The sequence below is a fragment of the Trifolium pratense genome, linkage group LG5, assembly GCF_020283565.1.
Source record: "Trifolium pratense cultivar HEN17-A07 linkage group LG5, ARS_RC_1.1, whole genome shotgun sequence".
Lineage (NCBI taxonomy): Eukaryota > Viridiplantae > Streptophyta > Magnoliopsida > Fabales > Fabaceae > Trifolium > Trifolium pratense.
Window position 1 is genome coordinate 36,486,094 of NC_060063.1, and position 25,593 is coordinate 36,511,686.

A 25,593-nucleotide genomic window follows, 5' to 3' on the forward strand; every position below is an offset into this window, starting at 1 on the left:
TAGGATACATTTGAAATTTAAAATCACATTAAACAAGACTAATAACCATCGATCAATAGCTGAAGTACACCATTTAGAAAATGGAAAAAAGGTGTCGCTGTAAATATCTTGGCTTTTATTTTAAACTGTTTTCCATATTAAAAAAATAAATTCAATCCTATCAGATAATGCTGTATATTTGAATTAAATCATTGTGTACCTCATAATTCGAGGTAATTAAATGTGAAAGCACGAGGAGAAAAAAAATCATTAAAACCTCTCCCTTTTCTTGGAGTATAAAAGAAAATCAAGTCAAAATAGACTCCAGCCAATCTGATGTCAATTCATATGCAACAAAAGTTACAGCACCAGCTGGTGCAGCTTTAACAGTAGATGGAACTATCCCCTTATACAGACCAGCCCAACCCTCCTTCTGTAATATTCGTCTCAAGGCGTCAAACATATTACTATACGCACGATGTTCAACCCGAGCTCCATATCTTGGATGCCTTTGCAAACCTTCAATCTGCAGCAAACAAATAATGAAGATCCATATGTATATCCACATGAAGACATGATAAAAACTTCGACAACATTTAACCAGCATGAGGACAACACAAGTTTACTTAGTTTTATGATTTTGTATTCCACATTCTAAATCTACCTGAAATCTTTTCTTGACTACATCAAGTGGATGACAGACGAGTTTGGCGCATGTTCCTGCTGCTAGCCCACATAAGAAAAGCTGAAAGCTAGAGAGGCTCTCTTCTGCAACTGTGTTTGAATATTGAACATGGTTCCACGCCTATATACAATATTAAAGAACAGGTATGAGATAATTCATAGCTAGAAAGTAAAATTAAAGCATTCATCAACCCTGTGATGGAATGCAACTCTATCTATATGGATGTTGCAATTTATGAATGAACCAAATTTGTATTAAGTTATTAACAGTTCCATGTGTTTTAATCACGCAGAAATGCAGACCTAGAAGTCTGAATCTAGGTGTGAGGCGTGAACACGAATAATGGCTTAGCTTAGAGTTTCAGACACAGATTTAATAAGAATAAAAAATGCTGTATAGGTTTGCTAATGCAAAATAAATAGCTAGTGCAAGGGATCAGATTCCTCTAAAATTAAATGAGCTATATGTAGATATCATACAAGAAATGAAACAATATTATGCCATCCTTTGATCCATGTGATCGATCCCATGTAGTATGAAAAGACCTTGGTTGCGGTAAGATTCAACCATGCGACCATAATATGAGAAACATAAAGCAACCCTTGTAAACAAACAATAACTTATCATTGCAAAAAAGGATTGCATATAACTAACTGGTGCATCTTGTGACATTATAGTTCTACTAGAATCATTTACATCAATAAACATTCTACTATTAATATGATGGTACAAGACATGGAAAAGTAGGCTAGAATGTTGAGCACTACACAATATAAGAAGAACTTATAGTTGTTTTGCAACAGCCACAAATGACATCTGATAGTTATGACAGATTTATAAAAGGAAACGTGGGCAAAAGGATACAGCTAATCATTCCCTTATAGGATTGTTTCCTTATAGCAGAATGTTCCATGCCATTGTTTTTTATGCATGATTTGAGTGGTGAATTTTAACCTAGGAGAGCTAAGGCCTCTCGAAGTGCCTCCTTTATCATTTACAGCTTATTTCATTTCATTTTAGTCTTCTGTTTGTATTGTGAGCTAGATCCCACATGAACTCTAGCTATTTCCAGCAATAAGATTTCTATTCACTACTATATTCTACTATTTTATTTTATTTTATTGATCAATGTTTAGTCGTAATCGAGATCGAGTCCTATCAATTGGTATCCAGAGCCTTGGTTACAATCTAAAATCCAACCATCAAATAGAGAAACGTGTTGATGCATTAGAACAGAGGATGAGCAAAGCTGAAGTTGCAGCTGAGCAGCTTCGTCAGTTGGTTCTAGAGCAACAAGCACGGCCTCAGGTCACGTTGGAGCAGATTAGACAGTTGGTTCAGGAGGAATTTCCTCGTCATAACCGTCCTCGGGGTCGCCCACGGAGAAGAGTACACCACTATAGCGAAGAGGACGATTGGAGCGATAATAGCACGTGGTCGTGCAACTCACGATCTCAACCAAAACAAACTGATGATGGTAACAATCAAAGTTTCTACGGTGTCAAAGAACGAACTCACCTGAACAAATCTGAGTTTCAGCCTGAAACAGTAGTGATGAAGGTGTCTGAAACTACAGTTAAGGTTGAGACTGAGAAGATGAGGGTCCTAAGTACGATGGTGGAGAACAATTGTGTACCTAGACCAGCTTTGCAGCCTCCAGCACCATCGCAGAACGCCGCTCGATCTACGGCGACGCTAGTACGGCGAGATTCGCCGGCCAAACCGCCGAACTCTGATTTGCATGAACGAATCTCTGCAAACACCGATATTCAAGGAAGAAAAGAGCAAGCGATTGTTGTCAAACCACCAACGGAACCGCCAGACTTGGATCAACTGAGGTCAGTTCCACCACGGCGAGAACCACCGGAAATGGGAGTAGAGATTTCGTTAATGGAGAACGGGGAAGGTTTTCTCTTGTTGAAGAAAGAGAAAAGGGTAGTTTTGATATCTTACATGGTGGGTCTAGCTTTTAACTCGGATGATTTGACTTGGAATAGAAAAGAAGTTCAAAGGGCAAATGGGTTAATTGGCAAGGTTGGTATCTCTTTTAACATAATGGGTCAGACCCAAATTAAATTTTGTTTGATTTTGAAGGAATTAGCAATGTGGGTGGGAATAGAGTTATTGAGCTTAGTTCAATTTAATGATAACAATTGGATTATGAAAAAGGAGGAGGTGGGTACGGTTGATTATATGAATCTGAAGGTGATGGAAACAGGTCAGTGCTTCGTTTTAGGTGAGTTGGGTCAAACTCTTGATCTCATGGACCTAGTCCAATGTTATCATATAATTAGTGATGGGTTAAAACACACAGATAGTAAAAGGAAAGGGAATAGATGTAATTTTATTGATATAGAATTGTAATTGCAAACAGAAAGATCCACAATTACAGGGAAATACTCAATAACAGAAAAGCTGGAAATAACAAATTGGTAAGAGATACCAATCCCAAGAGCACAAGTGCTCCCAAGCCACTATGACAGCGACCTTCTCAAAACTCACAGAATACGTGAATCCTTATTCTCTTTTTACTAGTACTATATATAACCTAATTCTTTGCCACGTCATCATTGATTATTCCTTTTGCTTTCTTTCTAGAATAAAACTTCCATACTCTTGGCTTAGGCCCAAAGTCTTCAAGGCCCACATCTTCAATTATATTTCTATCAACTCCCACCTCCTTAAGTAAAACCTTGTCCTCAAGGTTGAATTCAGGGAACTGGCCACGCAAAAACTCAGTGTCTTCCCAGGTCACATCATCTGCAGCTTTGTTCCTCCACTGGATTAGACTTTGATGAACTTCAGTATTTCCTTGCAAAATAACTCTGGAGCCTAACACTTTCTCTGGATACACATCACTTTCCACAGCAATTTCCAAATCCTTAGGCAACTCTCCTTGCACTTGATAATTGCCCACAGCACGCTTCAATAAAGAAATGTGAAAAACAGGGTGAATCTTAGAATCAGGAGGCAATTGTAACTTGTAAGCCACTGCACCAACTCTTGCTATAATCTGAAAAGGTCCAAAAAACCTTGCAGCCAATTTCTGATGCATCCTTCTGACAACTGACTGTTGCCTATGAGGTCTTAATTTGAGAAAGACCCATTCTCCAACTTCAAAACACAAATCCCTTCTTTTCTTGTTGGCATATCTTGCCATCTGATCTTGAGCACGCAACAAGTGATCTTTGAGTTGTTTTAGAGCCTCATCTCTGTTAGTCAATTCCACTGCAACTGCAGCTACCTTAGTTTCATTAGATAAAAACCTCAATAAAGGAGGAGGTTTCCTCCCATACACTACCTCAAAAGGAGTTGTTCCTATAGATACATGGAAGGTCGTATTATACCAAAACTCTGCCCATGCTACCCACAAAGACCAAGTCTTAGGGTGATCAGATGCAAAGCACCTAAGATAGCTTTCCAAACACCTATTTATCACTTCCGTCTGCCCATCTGTTTCAGGGTGGTATGCTGAACTCATTTTTAATTTTGTCCCTTGTAATTTAAACAACTCCATCCAAAAATGACTCACAAACAAAGGATCCCTGTCACTAATTATAGAATTAGGAATGCCATGCAGTCTCACCACTTCCTTCATAAAGAGTTCAGCAATTGTTTTAGCAGTATATGGATGTTTCAATAGAATGAAATGACTGTATTTGGACAGTCTGTCCACGACCACCAGTACAGCCTCATATCCTTTTGACTTTGGCAAACCAGTAATAAAGTCTAAGGATAAATCTTCCCACACCCTATTGGGAATCGGTAACGGCTGTAACAAACCACCAGGAGTAGTAGCACTGTACTTTTGCCTCTGGCAAACATCACAAGATCTGACATAATCCCTTACACTTTTCTGCATCCCCACCCAATATAAAGAATCAGCCATTCTCCTGTATGTCCTCAGAAACCCTGAGTGCCCTCCACTAGGGGTGCTATGGTATTCTGACGCAGTACGGAAGCGCTAGGTTAGCAAAACGCTAAACCTAATTGATAAAGACAAGCCGCAAGCACAAACTTGTCAAAATAGGGTTTCGGAGTCCACCGAAAGTTGAGATAAAACTCGAATAATTTTATTGAATCAAAAAAACTGCCTTCAAGGCTACAATAATTTAGCTTAAATAGGAGTGAAAAATAAAATTAACAAATCTCCTAAAAGATTGTAAAAATAAAAATAACAAACCTAGCTAAATAAAAATTACAAATCTACCTAAAATATAAAAATAACTAACCTAGGTGAAATATAAAAATAAGGAATCAACCTAAAATATAATAAAACTAAATCTAACTAAAATAATAAAATACAGAAGAAATCCTCCTACATCAGACTCCTCTACCTCAAAAGAACTCGACCCCGAGTTCTCGTCTTGATAAAGAGCTTCCTTTGCAGGTTGACTCCTCCAATGAACAAGAGACCACCCTCCTGGATCCCATTGAATTAAGTGAGAGGACCTGTCTCGTGTCAACACATCCAAATAACCACCGGGGTTCCATTGCTCAAAGATAGAACACAGAATTTGAAATTTATCACAAAAGGGTATTTGACCCAACTCAGTTAACATGTTTGAGCTAGTGCCTAAACCATAAGATTTAAGGTAAAATCCGAATTGAACCCGATCTATAAGCAAATCCTTGAGTTCAATGTGACGGCTGTGATGCGGAGGTTTTGCTGAGATGGAAGTCGCCGCCTGCATCCTAGTGTCCGGAGGTTCTAGTGGCGGTGAGGTTGTTGCCGGATTTCGCCCAAATACATCTGGCCTAAACGGAGCCGCCACAGGTAGGTCGACATCAAGTTGTGGATCACCAGACTTGCACAAGACAATTTTTTTTATCCTAGTTCGATTCTCTTCACCTCCCTCTTCGGACACAACTTCCTCATCCTCAGAACTCGAGTCATCAGTAGATGGGTTGTTGCGGTTGTTGTCGCCGTTTCTGTTGTTGTTATTGTTTCTATTGCTGTTGTAGTTTCGGTTGTTGTTGGATAACGTTGTCACCTGTGTTGTCAGAGCTGTGATGGCCGCGGTTAAAGCCGTCATGGCACCGTAAAACTCTGCTTTCGTCACCGGTTGATCTCCCATCTGTTCACGTTAGAAAAGAACAGGAGAAACCTGCTCTGATACCAACTGACGCAGTACGGAAGCGCTAGGTTAGCAAAACGCTAAACCTAATTGATAAAGACAAGCCGCAAGCACAAACTTGTCAAAATAGGGTTTCGGAGTCCACCGAAAGTTGAGATAAAACTCGAATAATTTTATTGAATCAAAAAAACTGCCTTCAAGGCTACAATAATTTAACTTAAATAGGAGTGAAAAATAAAATTAACAAATCTCCTAAAAGATTGTAAAAATAAAAATAACAAACCTAGCTAAATAAAAATTACAAATCTACCTAAAATATAAAAATAACTAACCTAGGTGAAATATAAAAATAAGGAATCAACCTAAAATATAATAAAACTAAATCTAACTAAAATAATAAAATACAGAAGAAATCCTCCTACATCATATTCTTACAATAACCAAGGAATAGAAGGTGAGTGAGGAGATAACACCATGGTAGTCAATCCCGGGAGATCCCAGTGGGATCCCGGTGGAGCAGAGCGGAGCGGAGCTCTGCCGGGACGGGATGGGATGGAGCGGCGCAGCTAAGCTTCTCGGTGGGATCCCAGCAGGTTCCCAGTGGACCGGAGCAGAGCGGGTCCCGGGTTGCCATCCCGGGTTAGGACTGAGATTTTGTTTTCATGGGTTTTAAAGGCCATTTTTGAAATCTCACTCATTTTAGTAAGGGTAAAATTGGTTTTTTACCTTTAAAACTGTTACTTACTCCTAACTAAACCCTAGCCGCAATTCATTCTTTCTCTCACGCTATCGTACTATCTTCTCTCACTCTCAAGATCCAAACTTCTTCAACCTTCATCTGTTGTTTCTTCTTCAACCTTCATCTGTTGTTTCTTCTTCAACCTCGGATGATTAGACTTAGACTTTGATGATGAACTCGAGTTTTAATTTTTAGTTACTTTATTAATCTAAGTGTTGGAGACTTGACTTTTGCTTATTTATTTTGCTTGACTTTTGTTGGTAATTTTTAGTTACTTTATGATGAAGGTGTTTTTTTTTTTGACAAAGATGAAGAAGGTGTTGTAGACTTGAGATTTGTGTTTTTAATTTTTAATTTATGAATGTTTTATGGATTTTGAGATGTTTGTTTAATTTTACATTAATTATATGTTTATAGTATTATTTATGTAATTTATAAATAAATAAAAAATAATAGCGGCATCCCGGCCATCCCGCTCCCCGGGATGCCGCTATCCCAGTTTTGGGGCTGGCCGCTCCGCTCCGGGATCCGGGATTAACTACTATGGATAACACCAGTCTATCATGATAAAGTAGCACTCCCTGTTTCACCTCAAAACCAGGCTTTGTTTCTGGAGACTCTTGAACTTCCAGCATTAATTTTTTAATGTAAGAATCATTGGTTAATTCATCCAATAATTTCTGTCTATCAGCCCATAAGGGAAATGAAATGATTGTATTCATTTCTCCCTCATCAAAACACCTCGACAGTGCATCAGCTGCTCGATTTTCTGATCCTGGTTTGTACTTCACTTCAAATTGATACCCTAACAATTTTGCTACCCAACATTGTTGATCAGGAGATGAAACTCTTTGCTGCAAAAAATGCTTCAAGCTTTTGTGATCTGTGTATACAATAAACTCTCTGCCCAGCAAATAATGTCTCCAATGTTGGATACTCAACACAAGGGCCATCAATTCCTTCTCATAAACAGACTTTGCAAGATTACCATCAGATAATGCTTTACTAAAGAAAGCAACAGGTTGTCTCTTCTGCATCAACACAGCCCCTATACCTCTGCCTGCAGCATCACACTCGACCTCAAATGGTATCTCAAAGTTAGGCAAAATTAAAACAGGAGAAGAAGTCATGATCTCCTTCATTTCAGCAAAGGCTTGATCAGCCTCCAAACCCCACTTGAAATTGTCTTTCTTAGTTAACTCAGTGAGGGGCTTGGCTATCTTTCCATAGTTCTTGATAAACTTTCTATAATATCCAGTCAATCCCAAAAAACCACGAACTCCCTTAACATTTCTTGGTTTAGGCCAGTCAATAACACATTTAATCTTCTCAGGATCTACTGCCACACCTGCTCCAGAGATGATATGACCAAGATAGTCAACCTGGGTACTTCCAAATTTACATTTGGCCTCATTAGCCATAAAACAATTATCGAGTAAAACCGACATCACCAACCGTAAATGAGTTTGATGTTCACTAATATTCTTGCTGTAAACTAGAATATCATCAAAAAACACCAAAACAAATTTCCTTAAGTAAGGCCTAAACATGTCATTCATAGTAGCTTGAAATGTGGCTGGTGCATTCATTAACCCAAAAGGCATGACTAAATATTCATAATGGCCATTGTGTGTTCTAAAGGCCGTTTTGGAAATATCATTTTCATGCATTCTTATTTGGTGGTATCCAGATTTGAGGTCAATTTTTGAAAACACAGTAGAACCATATAGCTCATCTAATAGCTCATCAACTATAGGAATAGGATACTTATCTGGAATTGTAGCTTTATTTAAGGCACGATAATCCACACACATCCTCCAACTATTATCCTTTTTCTTCACCAATATGACAGGACTTGAGAATGAACTCATGCTTGGTCTCACAACCCCTGCTTTCAGCAATTCAGCCACTTGTCTTTCAATTTCCCCTTTTTGATGATGTGGGTATCTGTAGGGCCTGACATTAATGTCTCCATGATCATGGTACAGTTTAATCTGATGCACTTGACTCCTTTCAGGAGGTAACTGAATACTGTTGCTGAACACCTCTTTAAAGTCTTCCAAAATCGAACTCAGCTCTTTGGGAATTTCTGCCTTACTTGTTTCCATTGATTGCAATTGAGTCCACAACCACCCTAGCCCTTCTCTTCTCTGATCGTTATCCAAATAAGAGTTAAGATAACCTTGTTTGATAACTTTGTTACCCAAACCTTGCAATTTCACCAATCTATTGTCACAAGAAAATTGCATAGTTAGGGCCTTCCAATCCATCACAACTTTCCCCAAAGTGCTCAACCAAGATACTCCTAACACCATGTCCATTCCTCCTAATTCCAGTACAAACGCATCCACCACTATCTCACACTCCCCCATCTTCATCTTCAACCCTTCACATACTCCTTCCGTCCACACTTTGTGTCCATCACCGAGTTTGATGTTCCTAGCTTTTGTAGGGGTAATGGCAAGACCTAAAGCAGATGTTACTTTAGGTGAGATAAAATTATGACTTGCACCACTGTCTATCAGCACCAGCAATTCCACATTATGTATTATGCCTTCAACCTTCATGGTGTGGGATTCACCCATACTACCCAACACACCCATAAGTTTGCACTCCACCTCTTCTTCTTCTCCTTCACTTTCAAGAGAAATTTCCTCCAAATTGACAATCTCACCTTCTTCGTTCATCACTTCCCCATCTCCCAAAATCAAAACCCTTAAAGATTTCTCAGGACATTTATGCAAAGTTGGATGATACTTACCACCACATTTGAAACATAAACCCTTGACTCTCCTTTCCTCCATCTCTTCACTGTGGAAACTTCGAACACCCCTCCACCGCTCACCAGAACGTTGTCCACCATCTTTTTTTCGCGCAGAAGAAAGCAACGACGCGTTCGAATTGGTGTTTGATCCAGTTGACCCTGTTTTTGAGTTCGGGTTTGACCCACCCGCTTGAAACAGACGGTTAGAGTCTTTGAGTTGAGACCCATTTTTGTTATTTAATGACCCGGCCCAATCTCTTTGGCCCAAACCGTAACTTCCCTTCCTTACATAACGACGTTCAACATCGTCTTCTTCTTTCAGTTCTCCTTCCACATCTTTAGCAATACGCATCATCTCCATGCGACTGCGAGGATTGAGAGTTCGCACCCTTCTCCGAATCTGGGGTTTTAACCCACTCATGAAATAACCCAGATATTGTTCTTCTGGTAAGCGACCCACTTGAGAAGACAAGAGCTCAAAAGACTCAACGAATTCTTCAACAGTCCCACTCTGTTTCAGTGTTGCTAATTCCTCAAAAGGATTTTCCAATCTTCTACCTCCGTATCGTGCAATTAACGCTTTCTTCAACTTCTCCCATGACAAATCATCCTCTGTCTCCATCAAGAGATTAAACCAATGAATGGTTGATCCCTCCATGCTCAGCCGAGCAAGCTTAACGCGCATATCATCCAACGTTCCTTGTACATCAAAGTAGATCTCAGCACGCGTGATCCACGCAACTGGATCTTCTCCCTCAAACAAAGGAAGTTTCACCTTCTTACCAGCCAATCGAGATTCACTTTGTGACGAATCTCCAACAGATGTTTCTCCTTCTGGGCTTGGTGCTCTCTTGCCTGCTTGCTTGCTCAATTCAGCAAGAATCACGCTCTGTTGCTGCATTTGACGAACGAGTTCATCGAGTGTGGTATTAACGGCAACCATCTGAGTCTCCAAAGCATCGACACGATCACCCATCTTAGGCTTAGTAACTCTCGGTGGCATCAACAAACCCTAATTAGGGTGTAGCAGATCCGGTAGGTCGGACCAATTGATGGGTTAAAACACACAGATAGTAAAAGGAAAGGGAATAGATGTAATTTTATTGATATAGAATTGTAATTGCAAACAGAAAGATCCACAATTACAGGGAAATACTCAATAACAGAAAAGCTGGAAATAACAAATTGGTAAGAGATACCAATCCCAAGAGCACAAGTGCTCCCAAGCCACTATGACAGCGACCTTCTCAAAACTCACAGAATACGTGAATCCTTATTCTCTTTTTACTAGTACTATATATAACCTAATTCTTTGCCACGTCATCATTGATTATTCCTTTTGCTTTCTTTCTAGAATAAAACTTCCATACTCTTGGCTTAGGCCCAAAGTCTTCAAGGCCCACATCTTCAATTATATTTCTATCAATTAGTGTTCAGGAGAAAAGGTTTTGTGATGGTATGACTTTGTGTTGGACAATTTTGACTCATCTTTTATCACCAAATGATGATTATTTGGTGCTGCAAGGTGGGGGAAAATTACATGGGAATGCTCACTATGCTGAGAGAATGTATGAATACATGGTTATGCTAACTATCCAAGTAGACGATGATCTGGTAAGAGGGTACACAAAGGAGGTTGAAATTATGCTCCATGAACAATTTCTCTTTGATAACCTGCTTGAATTCATTCGAAGTCTTAAAGAATTTGTGGATCCTAGGAATACTACCAAATTTTTGAAGTTCATCATTCTCGTTTTGAATGGAAGGAATATGAAAGAAGAAACAATATCAGTACACTTATTCATTCATACAATGAATTGTTACATGGAAGATATAGAAAGTGGTTTTCTTATGTTGTTGGAAAAGCCTATAGCATATGCCCTTGATCCTTTAGATACTTCAATGGAGGTTTTTATTTTCTTAGCTGGACCTATGATTGATTATGTCCGAGCTTCAGTGATTTTGAAAGAGAGCAACTGCAGGTCACCTAGAGACAGAGTGAGTGAAGTTGTCCTACAGATTCGATTGTTTGAGGCTGACTCGACAAGTTTTCAACAGTGGGACCCTACGAAGGAACCAATTTTGGGAAGTGAATATGGAATAGATCAGTGGCCTTTCTGCATTGCATATGCACTTGTTCTTTGTTATATTTTAAGGCTCTCAAAGCATGAAAACTATAAGTTCTCAAAGATAATTGGAGGGTTAGGGGACATGTTGATCACTACCTTTGAATTCCAAGAAGGGGTCAACTTTTGCAATCAGAGTTGTCTCCAGAAATTTCTGGAAATAATAATATTCAGTTCAATATTTAAATCTTCAAAGAACACTACCCAAGTCACGGTTTCAAAGGAGGTACGAAGGTCACTAGCTTCAATCATAATTTGGAAGGATAAGTTTGTGCTTAAATTCCTTGATTTCTTGCAAGCTGTTCATGCCATGTTCATGAAATCCACTACAAGTGACAAATTTCTGACAACATTCTTAATGTTTACTTGGAATCTCAGTGTTTGCTACCTAGAGGGGTTGTTTCATTTAGCCATTGTGAAAATGGTGGTATTAAATTCATCAGTGAGGATAATACCATGGGACCTAGGAAAATTCAATGTTTTTATGGCTAAAGTTGCTTGTGAATGCTATTGGAGAAATTATCTTTCAATATATTGTTTGCTTGATTGGGTCTACGGAAGAAGGAATCATTTCCAACCTTTCCCAATTGGTTTGAATGAAGAGTCGCAACTGGAACCAGAACCTGAAGAAGCGTTAGTATATTATGGGAAGGACCAAGGAGAAGTGAAAGTTTCAGTCAAATGGGAAGGATTGCCTGAATTTGAAAACTCTTGGGAGATAGCCGACAAGATGAGAAAATAGTTTCCCAGATTCCTCCTTGAGGTCAAGGAGAATTTTGAAGGGGGAGGTATTGATAGTTATGACAGATTTATAAAAGGAAACGTGGGCAAAAGGATACAGCTAATCATTCCCTTATAGGATTGTTTCCTTATTCAGCGAGGGAAGAGAAAGTAGATCAGGATCTGATTGATTAAATAGCAGAATGTTCCATGCCATTGTTTTTTATGCATGATTTGAGTGGTGAATTTTACCCTAGGAGAGCTAAGGCCTCTCGAAGTGCCTCCTTTATCATTTACAGCTTATTTCCTTTCATTTTAGTCTTCTGTTTGTATTGTGAGCTAGATCCCACATGAACTCTAGCTATTTCCAGCAATAAGATTTCTATTCACTACTATATTCTACTATTTTATTTTATTTTATTGATCAATGTTTAGTCGTAATCGAGATCGAGTCCTATCAACATCCAATACATGCAAAGTATATTATGTCAACTAAAATTTAAGGACTGAAATTTTACCATGGCCCATCGTTTGAATGTATCATAAGTGCCAAATTGTAGGCCTGCATAAGGTATAATCTCAACTAGTGTTGGTGACAATCCCGAATACAAGCCTCGAAACCCACGGGTCCGGAGAATATCAATGGCTGCTGACCTCATGTTTGGATAAACCTATGCTAGGGAAATATTAGCATAACATAAATACAAAAAAAAAAAAATATCCACAACGACCATAACGGCCTCAGACTATGCACTCAAAGCTATATTTCCAGGGCTAGGAGATGATATTTTTTAGTTCTCGTACCTTTGGTTCACCCTGAGAAGCTAATATAGTTCGAAGAAGATCAAATGGATATGACCCTACAGTAGCTGCACACCCAGCTAATGCTCCACTTACATAGGATAGATAAGGGCTCAGATTAATGTGATTCTCTACAGCAACAGGAAGTAAAACAATGAACAACATAATCTAGAACAGAAAACACAGTAGTAATTAATTAATCACTAATATCTCAAAATAAATAAATTATTAAGCTGTACCAAAATAAATAAATTATTGAAATAAATTTTACCTTTCATCCATGTGTATCTTGGAGATATATATATATATATATATATATATATATATATATATATATATATATATATATATATATATATATATATATATATATATATATATATATATATATATATATATATATAATAGTACCATTTTCATTTAGTATTATACCGTAAAGAACATGAAGAACTTATGGACCTAAATATTTAAAGTAATAGCATTTCAACAAATCCAACCAAATTCGCAAACTTAAAACTTAGTAGACAGACATCTAGTGTTTACATTGCTCATCAAGCTAATATGTTACACTACAGAACGACAATTGAAATGCAAAATAGGATACCTGTCTTGGATGAACCAGAGGCAAAAGTCTTGAATTTGTGTAAAACAGTAAACTGTATAGCCGTATATGGCATGACCATGAGCAAAGCTGGCACATTACCCCGCCAAAAACCCTATAATATGTCAGATAAAAAGGGTAAATACACATTTTTCCACAGAAAAAAGGTCGACATAAATCTTCCACAACATATTTTTCACAATTCAAGCATTGTTACATATGCTAATGTTGCCATCAGCCAAAATCTTTTCAATGGATATGAGAACATAGACAGGTTATTTAAGGAGAAAGTAGAGTATCGGGGAAATTAAACAAAAATTATAGAAGCCGAATTATTCTACCCGTAAGCCTTCTTCTCTAAAAATATCTTTAGTTGCTTGAAACATGCCAGTATATTTTGAGGGTGTAGACAAATCCCTGCGCAGTGACGGCCATGAGGAAGTGGGCTCTAGTTGAACCTGTCAATCATGCGAACAACAATTTATAACATAATACTGCTCACATTGATATTAGAGCAAGCAACAACAAAAAGTTATGAACCAAAGATCCTAAAATCTCATGCAAAACTTCAAGACATTAACATGCATCATGCAGCCCCATGTCAATGCAATCCTTGAGAAATATTTGATATGTAAAGCAAATTGAAAATCTTTTGATCACCGACGAACGAATATCAACTTTTTAATAGTCAATAGACACTCTTTAATCTAATAAAGGATACATGGAAATGAAAGAAGAAAAAAACGACATTAGCCCTATTCCCAATCAAACATGTACGAAAAAACGTAGCTTGAAAGTCAGATTCCCTTGTCTAGACTCCAGGCAGAGAAAGTACATCATTTACTCCCTCCATCCCATAATATTTGTCACATTTGTAAGAAAAATTTGTCCCAAAATAATTTTCATTTTCACTTTTCAATGTCACTAATTACTTTTTTCCAACTATACCCTCCAATTAATACCATGTGCATCACTGCCAGGTTATTCTTTTCAACTTTGCATTTATGATAACCAATAGTTGATGAGGTTAATTTGGTAAAATAGTTATTCTCTTTTCTTCATTTATAACTTCTTCTTAATATGTGTGAAATCACCAACTACGACAATTTTTGTGGGACGGAGAGAATATTTCACAACAGATTGTGTAAATTGTGAGATCCAAGATTGCATCCAAGCTAGTGCTGGATAGTCACACTCCTTCAATATACCAATACACGTTAAACTGTAAGCAAAGCCCGGCATGTCAGGTAATACTGGCTCTTCTAACCATAAAAATATCAGTTTTCATAGACAGACACATTGCTGCACCAGAGATGTCGTTGATTCCAGTATATGTTATCCATTAAGTAAACATTGAAAGTTATTTTCATGTAAAAGTTACAGTCAATGGCTACAATACTTTCCAAAGTAAGATTTGCCTCTCAAAAATACTGGGATGGTAGAAAATACATGATACCATATTTTGAACCTGCCTGCCTTTGCGTATTTTCTTTTCATCTCCTTAAATTCAATACAACCCCATTTTCCCCCTAAAACAAACAACAGCCCCAGAGTAAATGGTGAAGTGCACATCTGAATTTGTGGTGAGTTTGAAGAAATTTCGGTAGTACCGTGATTTTCTTGAAGTTGTGCAGTTTTTACTAAAATCACAGTGGCGCATGATTCTTCCAAACTCTCCGTCAATCCAAATTTGCTCAAAGTTGGCTTATTTAGATTTTAGATAGGCTTATTTCAACTTGTTAGATTGTTTTGGGAGAGTTTATGAAAAACAACTAAGCACTTATTTGGATTGACTTATTTGAGCTTATCTAGTGACATAAATATTGTGAGACTGTTTTGGCAGTACCTGTAAAAACATCTTCAGACATTTTTCATATGCTTATTTCAGCTTTATATGTGTGAAATCACCAACTACGACAATTTTTGGATTGAGTATAAGCGCTTATCATGATGCTATAAAAATAGCTTATGTAATCTTATACATAAGCGCTTATCATGATATGCACTCGTGCTATAAGCTGCAAATAAGTTGTTTATCCAAACACTCAGGGCCTTAGTGTATGTATGTATGTCATAGTAGTTAATCCCGGATCCCGGAGCGGAGCGGCCAGCCCCAAAACTGGGATAGCGGCATCCCGGGGAGCGGGATGGCCGGGATGCCGCTATTATTTTTTATTTATTTATAAATTACATAAATAATACTAATAAACATATAATTAATGTAAAATTAAACAAACATCTCAAAATCCATAAAACATTCATAAATTAAAAATTAAAAACACAAATCTCAAGTCTACAACACCTTCTTCATCTTTGTCAAAAAAAAAAAAAACACCTTCTTCATCATAAAGTAACTAAAAATTACCAACAAAAGTCAAGCAAAATAAATAAGCAAAAGTCAAGTCTCCAACACTTAGATTAATAAAGTAACTAAAAATTAAAACTCGAGTTCATCATCAAAGTCTAAGTCTAATCATCCAAGGTTGAAGAAGAAACAACAGATGAAGGTTGAAGAAGAAACAGCAGATGAAGGTTGAAGAAGTTTGGATCTTGAGAGTGAGAGAAGATAGTACGATAGCGTGAGAGAAAGAATGAATTGCGGCTAGGGTTTAGTTAGGAGTAGGTAACAGTTTTTAAGGTAAAAAACCAATTTTACCCTTACTAAAATGAGTGAGATTTCAAAAATGCCCTTTAAAACCCATGAAAACAAAATCTCAGTCCTAACCCGGGATGGCAACCCGGGACCCGCTCCGCTCCGGTCCACTGGGAACCTGCTGGGATCCCACCGAGAAGCTTAGCTGCGCCGCTCCATCCCATCCCATCCCGGCAGAGCTCCGCTCCGCTCTGCTCCACCGGGATCCCACTGGGATCGCCCGGGATTGACTACCATGATGTATGTATGTATGTATGTATTCTAGATATCTAGTTTCAGCTTATTTCTATATCTTAGAAGTCAGAGTTCAGTCTAACCCAACCCTGCAAAACCGACTTGTAAGGTGAGGATTGCCCTCACTTATAAACATATATTCAGACCATCTCCCAACCAGTATGAGACTCTTAACACTATAAATTCACCCAGATAGCTTACGAAAACAACTTATAACTTATGTGAAAACATTTTATCTTTTGTTATAGAAATAACTTATCATCCGCGCTTCTTAATTAAGTTGTTTATCCAAACAAAGACTTAACAAGAAATATAAAATTGTGATGAGTAGAAAGTAGAAACATACTTGGAATCTAATCTTAATAACATCAAGAGGTGATGTGACTGTCCTTGATATACCACCAGAAATAGCTCCAGCTGTGGAATTAATCATGGCTTGTTTCCACTGGCTTGTCTCCTCCTCCTCCTCCTCCATTGCCACTAACTAACACCTCCTTCCCTTCCTTATCCTTTCCTTATCCTTTCCAACTACAACTTGCTACATAAAAACCAAAAAATGAATAGTTAACCAATAATGGTTAAGAGAAATTAGGGTTTTAGTTGAAATTGGAAGAAATAGTAATGGAGAAAGTGGATGAATTGGAAGAGGAAAATGGTTAAGGGAACGTACCAGAAATTGAGGATGGAGAAAGCAGCAATGGAGAAGAGTGAAGACATTAAAGAGAGAGCGGACGTTGAAATGGCTGCTGACTTGCCGCCTTATTTGATGGTGGCGAGGTGGCTGCTCCTCCTCCGACTGAGGATTTACAGGAATTTAGCAGAAGTCTGATAAAGACGACAATTAATTACGTTTATGTATAATAAATAAATTAATACTATAGTATATAGTGTGTATATATATATATATATAATAAAATTAAAAACATGTATATACGAGTTTGGGCGTCTCACAAGTTGTTAGCAATTGGTCGGAGTGATCCAAAGGGTAGAAGAAACTGAGGTGATGCTTTTGCTCTGTTTCGTTCATGACCTTTCGAATGATGTTGGGGATTTTATTTTATTAATTTTTTGCTAATAATGTAGCCTATTTTATGATTTGGATAAAGTTTATCTATAGTATTTTAATATAAAAAATTATGTACGAAAGAGTACTTAAATGAGATGGTACGGATCTCTTCTAGCTTAATAAAGGTTATGTGTTCGATCCCTGACTTAGGCGCAGCAGTGTTAAAACTTTTAGGGAAAGAAACTTTTAGCTTTTAGGAAGAGTTTGTCATCCATTTGGATCTACAAAACTCGAGGGATTAGTCTCTGTAATTGCACACATACGATACCCATTTACATAAAAAATATAAAATATTATGTGCACTCACCAACAATAAATTTGTATAAATGACAAAGGTGTTTGATAAGTAAGTGGTCACATATTCAAATTTTCAATTACTCCCTCCGTTCCAAATTATAATGAAAAAAAAAAAAATCGCACTTATTATGAAAAAGTAAAACATGATATTTTGAAATATGTTTTGTGGGTTTTCCTTCGAATAAATTGCATGAGAATATGTAAAAACAATCCTTATTGGTTGTTGTTTATTGAAAAAAGAGGAGAGAAAAAAATTAAATGCAATTTGCATTAAATTTTATGAGATTAAGGGGAAAAAATTCTTGAAAATGATTTTTCCTTTATAATTTGGGACAAAAAAAGAATTTTTTCCCTAATAATTTGGGACGAAGGGAGTATTTAGTTAAAAGAGAAGAACATATTTCCATAACTTACCCAACTAAACTGAACGACAACTTTTATACTCTACACAATTTTAGTTAAAAAATCAAAAATAACTCTTTGTCCACCAAATATCACACAAACAAAATTTGTTCAAAACAAAAAATTTTAATCCTCGCTATTATGTGTTGGAGAATTTTCAAAATATACTTGAAAGGATGCAATGATCAGTTCAAAATAAAGTGTCTTTTAGTTTAATCTTGGAACCTTTAAAGAACAAGAGTAAATCATAGCATTGTTTCATATTAACATTACATGATATCTTTCAAGGATTGCTTCCCATCATCAAAATATATAAATCTCTCTATAAATAGAGATACTCGTGAGGCAGAAAAAATATACAAGAATCATGTACACATGAGTCTAAATTTTGCCATAAATATTTTGTGCAAACCGATGCGAGAAGCGGAGGTAAACCTGACATCTCGAGACCTGCAGATCTCAACAGACTTGGAACATCAGAGAAATAAAGAGCACAGGAGCACCAACACAACCCAAGCCAAGAACAGACGAAATCAAACTCAGATCGAGGGATGAGTCCAACACGTTAAATAGAACCAAGAACAGACGTAATCAAACCCAGATCGTGGGATGAGTTCAACACGTTAGAATATCCAATAGCCCTTGCAAACTAAAAAAACCAAACCCTTCCAAGTTTATGAAACCAAATGCAACCACACAGTCTCTGAGAACAAGAACAAAAAAGAACAGAGCAGCAAACAAAACATACATAAACATGAACGAAAAACAGGACTTAAATAAACAAGAACAAATAGACAAAAATAAATAAAATAAATAAACAAGACCAAAGCGACAGTACAAACACGACCACTGAACACCACCGCAAGGGAGGCGGTGATGGCTGAACAGAACGAAACCACAAAAAGAGAACGGACAGATACCAAAACCCACATCTACCTTCTGAAACCACCACCAAACTACTGAAACCTCTACCACCCACCGTGAGCCAAGAAAAACGCGACGACAAAGGAAGGAAGCTCGCTGGAACAGCAACAGCGCCGGAAGGAACCTCTACACACTTTGAAATTTATGTGTAATATTCGAACCAGGATTCAGTGCAGTCAAAATATTCATGCACACGTATCTTGGACACCTTTAGATTAAGTGTTGATGGACCCGGATTTAAAAATGGTTGGCTGAGATTCGCCTGCAGTCAAATAGTGACTGCAAGGAATCCATTTCAGTAATATTCATCATCTTCTTCTTGTTTCTGTATTTGCACCAGACCCCAATACAATATGTAACATTATGTTCTATATTATTTTGTCTCATACTTACCTTTTTGCGAATTATTCTTACTCAAAATAACTTTCTAAAATCATAATAATGATTGGTTCTAATTTTATTTTTTGAAAAGGCAAAAAAGAAAAAAAAAATTATTAATTAACATAATACTACCACACACAAGTTGTACAAAAGTAGCAAAGTACAAACTGAAAAATTAAAGAAACATAAAAAGTACACCCGTCAAACAAAACACAATCCACACAATCAAACTGAAAAAACCATTAACATGTTGCAAAATTATGCAGATACAGCCTGCAGGACCGATGACCATACCCCCACAATACACCAAATATAGGAACGTTTCACATGATGATTACATATCATTACTCCACTATATACCCAATTTAGTAAAATATTGAAAGTGATTGGTTTGTTCTTTTTATTTTTATTTTAGCAAAGGAAGTGATTATTGTTTTTTTTTAAACGGTTAAAATTAATAATTAGTTGTTAGTATTAATTTTGTTCATCTCATAAAACTTAACCTTGAATTTTTACTCCTCAAGTCATTTCACCTTTAGCTCAAACTAATTACGTATCAAAATTAAATAGAGTAAATGACACTCTCCTTTTTTGTTTTTATAAAGAAGCTTCAATTACACTTCTTATCTCTCTTATGTTAAAAATTAAAATATACATTTTAGTTTATTTTAACATAAATATATATTTTTGTGATAATAATTAACTTGAGCAACTATTTTGTGGGATATAAATAATTTTAGGAAAAGTCTCTATTTGTTACCACACTTGATGAAAAAATCGTATCAATATCCTTATATAAACAAAAACATATGGATGTGAATCTTCTATGCAAGTAGCTACTATAGTATTTATTTTTTAAACCCATATTTTTCATTTAATTAATATCTATCCTTATATAAACAAAAATAAATACTATAGTATTTATTTTTTAAATCCATATTTTTCATTTAATTAATATCCTTTGTCAATGTTAAATTGTTTCTTTTGTTTTTGGTAAAGTGTTAAATTGTTTCTTTATCAACCAAACAAACCATGAATGGAGAGAGATACATTTCCTCTCATCCAAAACTTTGAAAAAGGGAACGTGGGGTTCTTTTTAGAATCTTAAAAATCATGATTTATCTTCATGTGATTCATATTAAAAGAAGCAAAGATATTGGTTATCTAGTCACACAGAATTTTGAAAATTTTAAGCAATCTGGAATGCCTTCTAGAGGAGAGGTATGGTTTGAGAAACCGGCATCCTGTGAGACTCTAAGCTTGGCGAAAAATTCGTGCATTAGTTTCCTTATCTGAGAGTGTGACAAAAAGAAATATTATTTTGGCGAAAAATTTCAGTTGTTGAAAGGGGATAATTTATCATGAGTATACCAACATAGTGTGGCACAAGTGGTAGATACTTGGGTCTCTTAACTATTTGGTCCTTGGTTCGATCCCTGGCCGGTGTGTATGAAAAATATTTGTTGGGAGAGGTCAACCCCTTAAATGGATTTCAGTTATCTCGAGGGGATTAGTCTCTGCAGTTGCGCGCGAAGGATACCTTTGATTTACCAAAAAATTTATCATATGTATTTTATAGATTTTCTGACGAAGATTAATCACGCTAAAAAACACGGGTGAAAACTTTGTAACATGATAAAAATAAAACATGTCATGTGGATGTGGGTAGGAAATTAGTGGTATAATATCCAGGACCATATGAAATAATTTGAGCACTAACTTACGCTTGTAAGCATTAAAAGGTTTTGCAAACTTTCTTCGCCACTATAAGTGCAGGTCCAAAACAAACAAGATAAGTAGTGCATGCATGATGCATGTGAAAACAAAATTTTAAGTGTCCTTGCTTTGGTGACTTTCTAGTGTGTTAAGAATAATGGTGATTAGTTAGTAGTTTCTATTAGTTAGTTAGAGTTTCTATGAGTTTGTTATAGTTTGTTATTAGGTGGTTAGTTAGTTAGTTAACCCCTAAATTGCTCTATATAAGAGCCATCATTGTACTATTTTCATCATCTTTTATCAAATATGAATCCTTATGATTTTTACTATCTTGAAGACTTTCTAAAGTTTTCTCCATTTTCTCCAAACCATGGAAATCTTAACATGGTATCATCGCCTCGGTTTCGATCACCGAGAATCCGTCCCGCTTCCGCCATTGTACCGGTACCGGAGAATTCCTCCATTGCTTATCACAAAGAAGTTTACACTGTACTTTTTGATCCACCTTCATTTCTAATGGTTCACTCCATTTTTTGTCACCTATGGAAGAAATCAAAGATGGAAAAGAAGTTTTCGCCATTGCCGCCACTTCTTAAGCCACTGCAACAACTTCCGATGAATTTTGCAATTACTTCAACCATGGATGAGGATCTTGATTCTGAAATCTTGGAGAAGAACAATTCTGAGTTCACCTTTGACAGCTTCAGTTTCGGCAATTTTCGTTCTGAAATTGTTCCGATCAAGTCGATTAAGCCCGTTAAACCAAGATTCAATGGATGCATAATCAAGATCAGGGAGATATCTTGTTTCTTGAACAACTTCACACCAGAAGAACATCATGATTCCGCACCATCATTTTCGTTCCCAATTTCAGAGATCAAAGATGAATTGATGAAATTTCCAAATGCGAGTAACGCTTCTTCAACTACAAATCTTGAATCCGTGTTCGTTGTTTCTGAATCCGTCACGGAATTGAACGGGTCTTTTCAAGAATCAATGGATCTAGTGGTGCAGAATCCTCATCGCGGTTATTTTGGAATCGCCGTGAAAAATCACTCTATCTCCTCCTTCGCTGGTCACCTTCTAGAAGGTACAGTTCTCCTTGATCTAGATTTGGTTTCGATACAAATGTGTAGCTTGCTTCACCGCATCAACAACACCATTTTCGCCGTCGAAACTGTTTTCGATCCCGGCGGTGTAGTCAAGCCTCTCCCCGACATGATAACCTTGATATCGTTCTCACCGTCAACTTTTTGTTTGATCATGGTGTTCGTTGTTGAATTTTTGGGTGAATTCGCCGTCATTGTGTTTGATCCTGGCGGGAATCGTCACCACTCGCAGTTGAAGTCTCTAACTGCCATCTTTATTTCAGAAGAAAAGCACACAAAGGTCAAGGATTCAAAATCTTCTTTGTTCATCATTGACTCTGAACTCAATTTGGCCTCTGAACACAACTTACCTTCTGAACTCAATCTGGCTTCTGGTACAAATTCTGATACATCCTTGTTCCTCATACAACTTCACACCTTTGCATCTATCTCATCTGTTATTGGATTTTATTGTAGTCTTGAGTTTGGAATTTCATCCATCATTTTGGAGTTTTTTGGGAGCAACTCTAAGAATTGAAATAGTTGATGATATTTGTTGAAGTTGATTAATCAGTTTTGGTTTTGTTTTCCAAACTCATACTAAAAATTCTCTTACTATGAGTTTGAGGGAGGCTATTACAATATAGAAGCCAATTCTACAATACTGTTCTTCAATGCTGCTTGTATGAAGATTGATGAGAGAATTTGGTTTCAATTACTTGCCATGAAGTAACTTGTGAAGGTTACTGAGATATACCCATACCTTGTTACTGCTATTTGGTGCCTATCGACTGAAGGCCTTAGTAGTTAGTGCAATTTGCTTCCTACAAGTATTGAAATTTGGTCTTGTGGGTGTCTGGAGCATGAAAATTAGCTTATGTCAATGATTGATCTAGTTGTGTTTGATACTCATTGGTCACTGAAGGTTTCGGAGAAGGCTTAAGCTTGGATTCTTTTCTTGTTTTAGCCCTGGATCGCATGCTTGTATTCCTATTGGACTTGGGTCACATGTTATTTGCTGCAATGCAATTTTAGATTGCATTTTTTTTCACAATAAATGTTGAGAATCATTGTAATTCAAACTCAAATTGGAAAATTTTCCAATGTTGAGTTTGAGGGAGGATGTTAAGAATAATGGTGATTAGTTAGTAGTTTCTATTAGTTAGTTAGAGTTTATATGAGTTTGTTATAGTTTGTTATTAGGTGGTTAGTTAGTTAGTTAACCCCTAAATTGCTCTATATAAGAGCCATCATTGTACTATTTTCATCATCTTTTATCAAATATGAATCCTTATGATTTTTACTATCTTGAAGACTTTCTAAAGTTTTCTCCATTTTCTCCAAACCATGGAAATCTTAACATAGTGGCTCCCCTGGTGTTGAGTTTGAGGCCTATGCATTCTACTTGTTTTCTTTTGAGGCATATCTTATGTCTATAGTCTTAAAATATTGCCTTTAGCTTCTTCTTTTTTTAAAAAGTACCAATTCTCATAAAAAAAAATTACAAGCAAAAGATGATTATATATATATATATATATATATATATATATATATATATATATATATATATATATATATATATATTAGAATAAAACGAAAAAGATAGAAGAGATATTCACCCTACTGAAATAAGAATAATACATTTAGTAGTACTTAAACAAAACAAAAAAACCACCCCAAACATTATCTAACTATACAATCAATCGGATACACATTCCATTCGTAGAGTAAGCATGGAGAACTTTTCTTCTCAGCTAACAACCAATTCTCATAAGATTCATTTTCATATATATGCTTAATTAGGACCGGATTCATGAGTCCAACCAATACTCTAATTTTCCTTCGTTCATTTTGTTGTCCCTTGATTGCATGTTTAATTAGTTTATGTTTAGGACAACCTGTAATCCCTCAAAACAGGAGTGGTAATTACTAATTAGACAAAACTCCAGCTTTGAGTCTTGTTATTAATGATTTATATTATAGACAAAACAAACTACTTCACATGCTTTGAATATTTGAAAATAGTGTTCATGTCTAACTTATTGAAGGCGCTAGACTCATGTATAATTTTATTAATTTAAACCATTTTCTGAAATTCATTTTCATGATAATAAATAAACTAAGATAACCGAGTTTGAATTCATCACCTATAACCCCGATAGAGGTGGGAACAGGCCAGGCCGGCCTACATGGCCTTAAGGCCTAGCCTACATAGGCTCAGGCCAGGCCAGCCTATTTCTTTAAATAGAGCAGGCCAATGCTTTTTTATAAGCCTATTTAGCTAAAAAGGCCAGGCCGCAGGCCATTAAAAAAGCCTTTGAGGCCTACTAGGCCGGCCTATTTAAGTTAACATGAATAATATTTTTATTACGATTATTATTTATATATTAAAATTTATACTTTGATTAAATTATAAATCTATTAACTTTTTAAGTAATTTAAGTTTATTAATCTACATTAGTTTTTAACATATATAAATGTATTATTATAAACTAGAATTGAAATATGATGACATATATAGTCAAATTCTCTAAAATATCAAATGGAACATTATTTTATTAGTTCATAAGTATATTTCAAAATAAATATAATTATTTATTTAAATATGTTCATATGAAATAGGCTTTTAAACAGGCTAACAGGCCACATCAGACTTTCAAAAGGCCAGACTCAGGCCTAGAATTTAAGCCTATGATAGGCCACAGGCCAGGCTCAGACCTTCGATTTTTTGACAGGCCAGGCTCAGGCTTGGCAAAGCCTAGCTCGGCCTAGCCTATTCCCACCTCTAAACCCCGAGAAACTATTTTTTTACGTAATACTCCTCCGTCCTGAAATATAAGAAAAAATTGATCAACAAAAATTAATATATTTGGTTAAAAATTTGGACTAAATACATTAATTTTCGATGACTCATTTTCTCTTATATTTTGGGACGGAGAGAATATATTGATTAATTGTGTCTTTGTCTTTAAATATGGCTAAGGAAATATATCATACACACGTTTGACATTAGGCATCATCATATCACTTGACATTGAGTATGTGGGGCTACTTGTGACCCGGCTGGTGTGAGTTGGAATTCTCTCCGTTTCCATTTGTTTTATTATTAAAGTTTTTAAATATTTTAGAGTGTATAAAAGATATTAAGACCCATCTTTTGCATTTATATTCTAAAACTATATAATATTGGAGGAAATATGGAAAGAATAGAAATTGAAATCGATCTTAACTCGAGCGGTCTAGCTCTAGTTAAAAGTCTGAGACTCATTTTTTGGTAGAATTTATCTTGGCGCCTCCTGAGTTTTCTAACGCGCTCTACTAATTTTTATATTTTTACTC

At 36.3% G+C, this 25,593-nt stretch overlaps 1 protein-coding gene across 2 annotated transcripts; it reads right to left on the reverse strand.

Annotated features, from left to right (window-relative positions):
• Nucleotides 1–158: 158 nt before the first annotated feature.
• LOC123884196 (mitochondrial thiamine diphosphate carrier 2-like) lies at nt 159–17,466 on the reverse strand. Of its 2 annotated transcripts, none has more exons than XM_045933240.1 (9): nt 17,332–17,466; nt 17,051–17,205; nt 16,727–16,918; nt 13,835–13,951; nt 13,497–13,608; nt 12,896–13,023; nt 12,610–12,762; nt 644–784; nt 159–505 (listed from the first exon to the last, which is right to left on the reverse strand). In XM_045933240.1, exons 3-9 carry the CDS (start codon nt 16,853–16,855, stop codon nt 287–289), a joined length of 999 nt encoding a protein of 332 aa, XP_045789196.1. In that variant the 5' UTR covers nt 16,856–16,918; nt 17,051–17,205; nt 17,332–17,466; the 3' UTR covers nt 159–286. The 2 variants fall into 2 exon arrangements, with proteins under 2 accessions (XP_045789196.1, XP_045789195.1); XM_045933239.1 differs by having other exon boundaries at nt 17,051–17,176; nt 17,332–17,400.
• Between the last annotated feature and the right edge of the window lie 8,127 nt (nt 17,467–25,593).

Coding starts and splice junctions, on each gene's coding strand:
- LOC123884196 (XM_045933240.1), bottom strand. CDS start 16,855: ATGGAGGAGGAGGAGGAGGAGACAAGCCAGTGGAAACAAGCCATGATT. Junction 13,609..13,834: donor TTAGAGAAGAAGGCTTACGG/GTAGAATAATTC, acceptor GACATATTATAG/GGTTTTTGGCGGGGTAATGT. Junction 12,763..12,895: donor CTTCTCAGGGTGAACCAAAG/GTACGAGAACTA, acceptor TCCCTAGCATAG/GTTTATCCAAACATGAGGTC.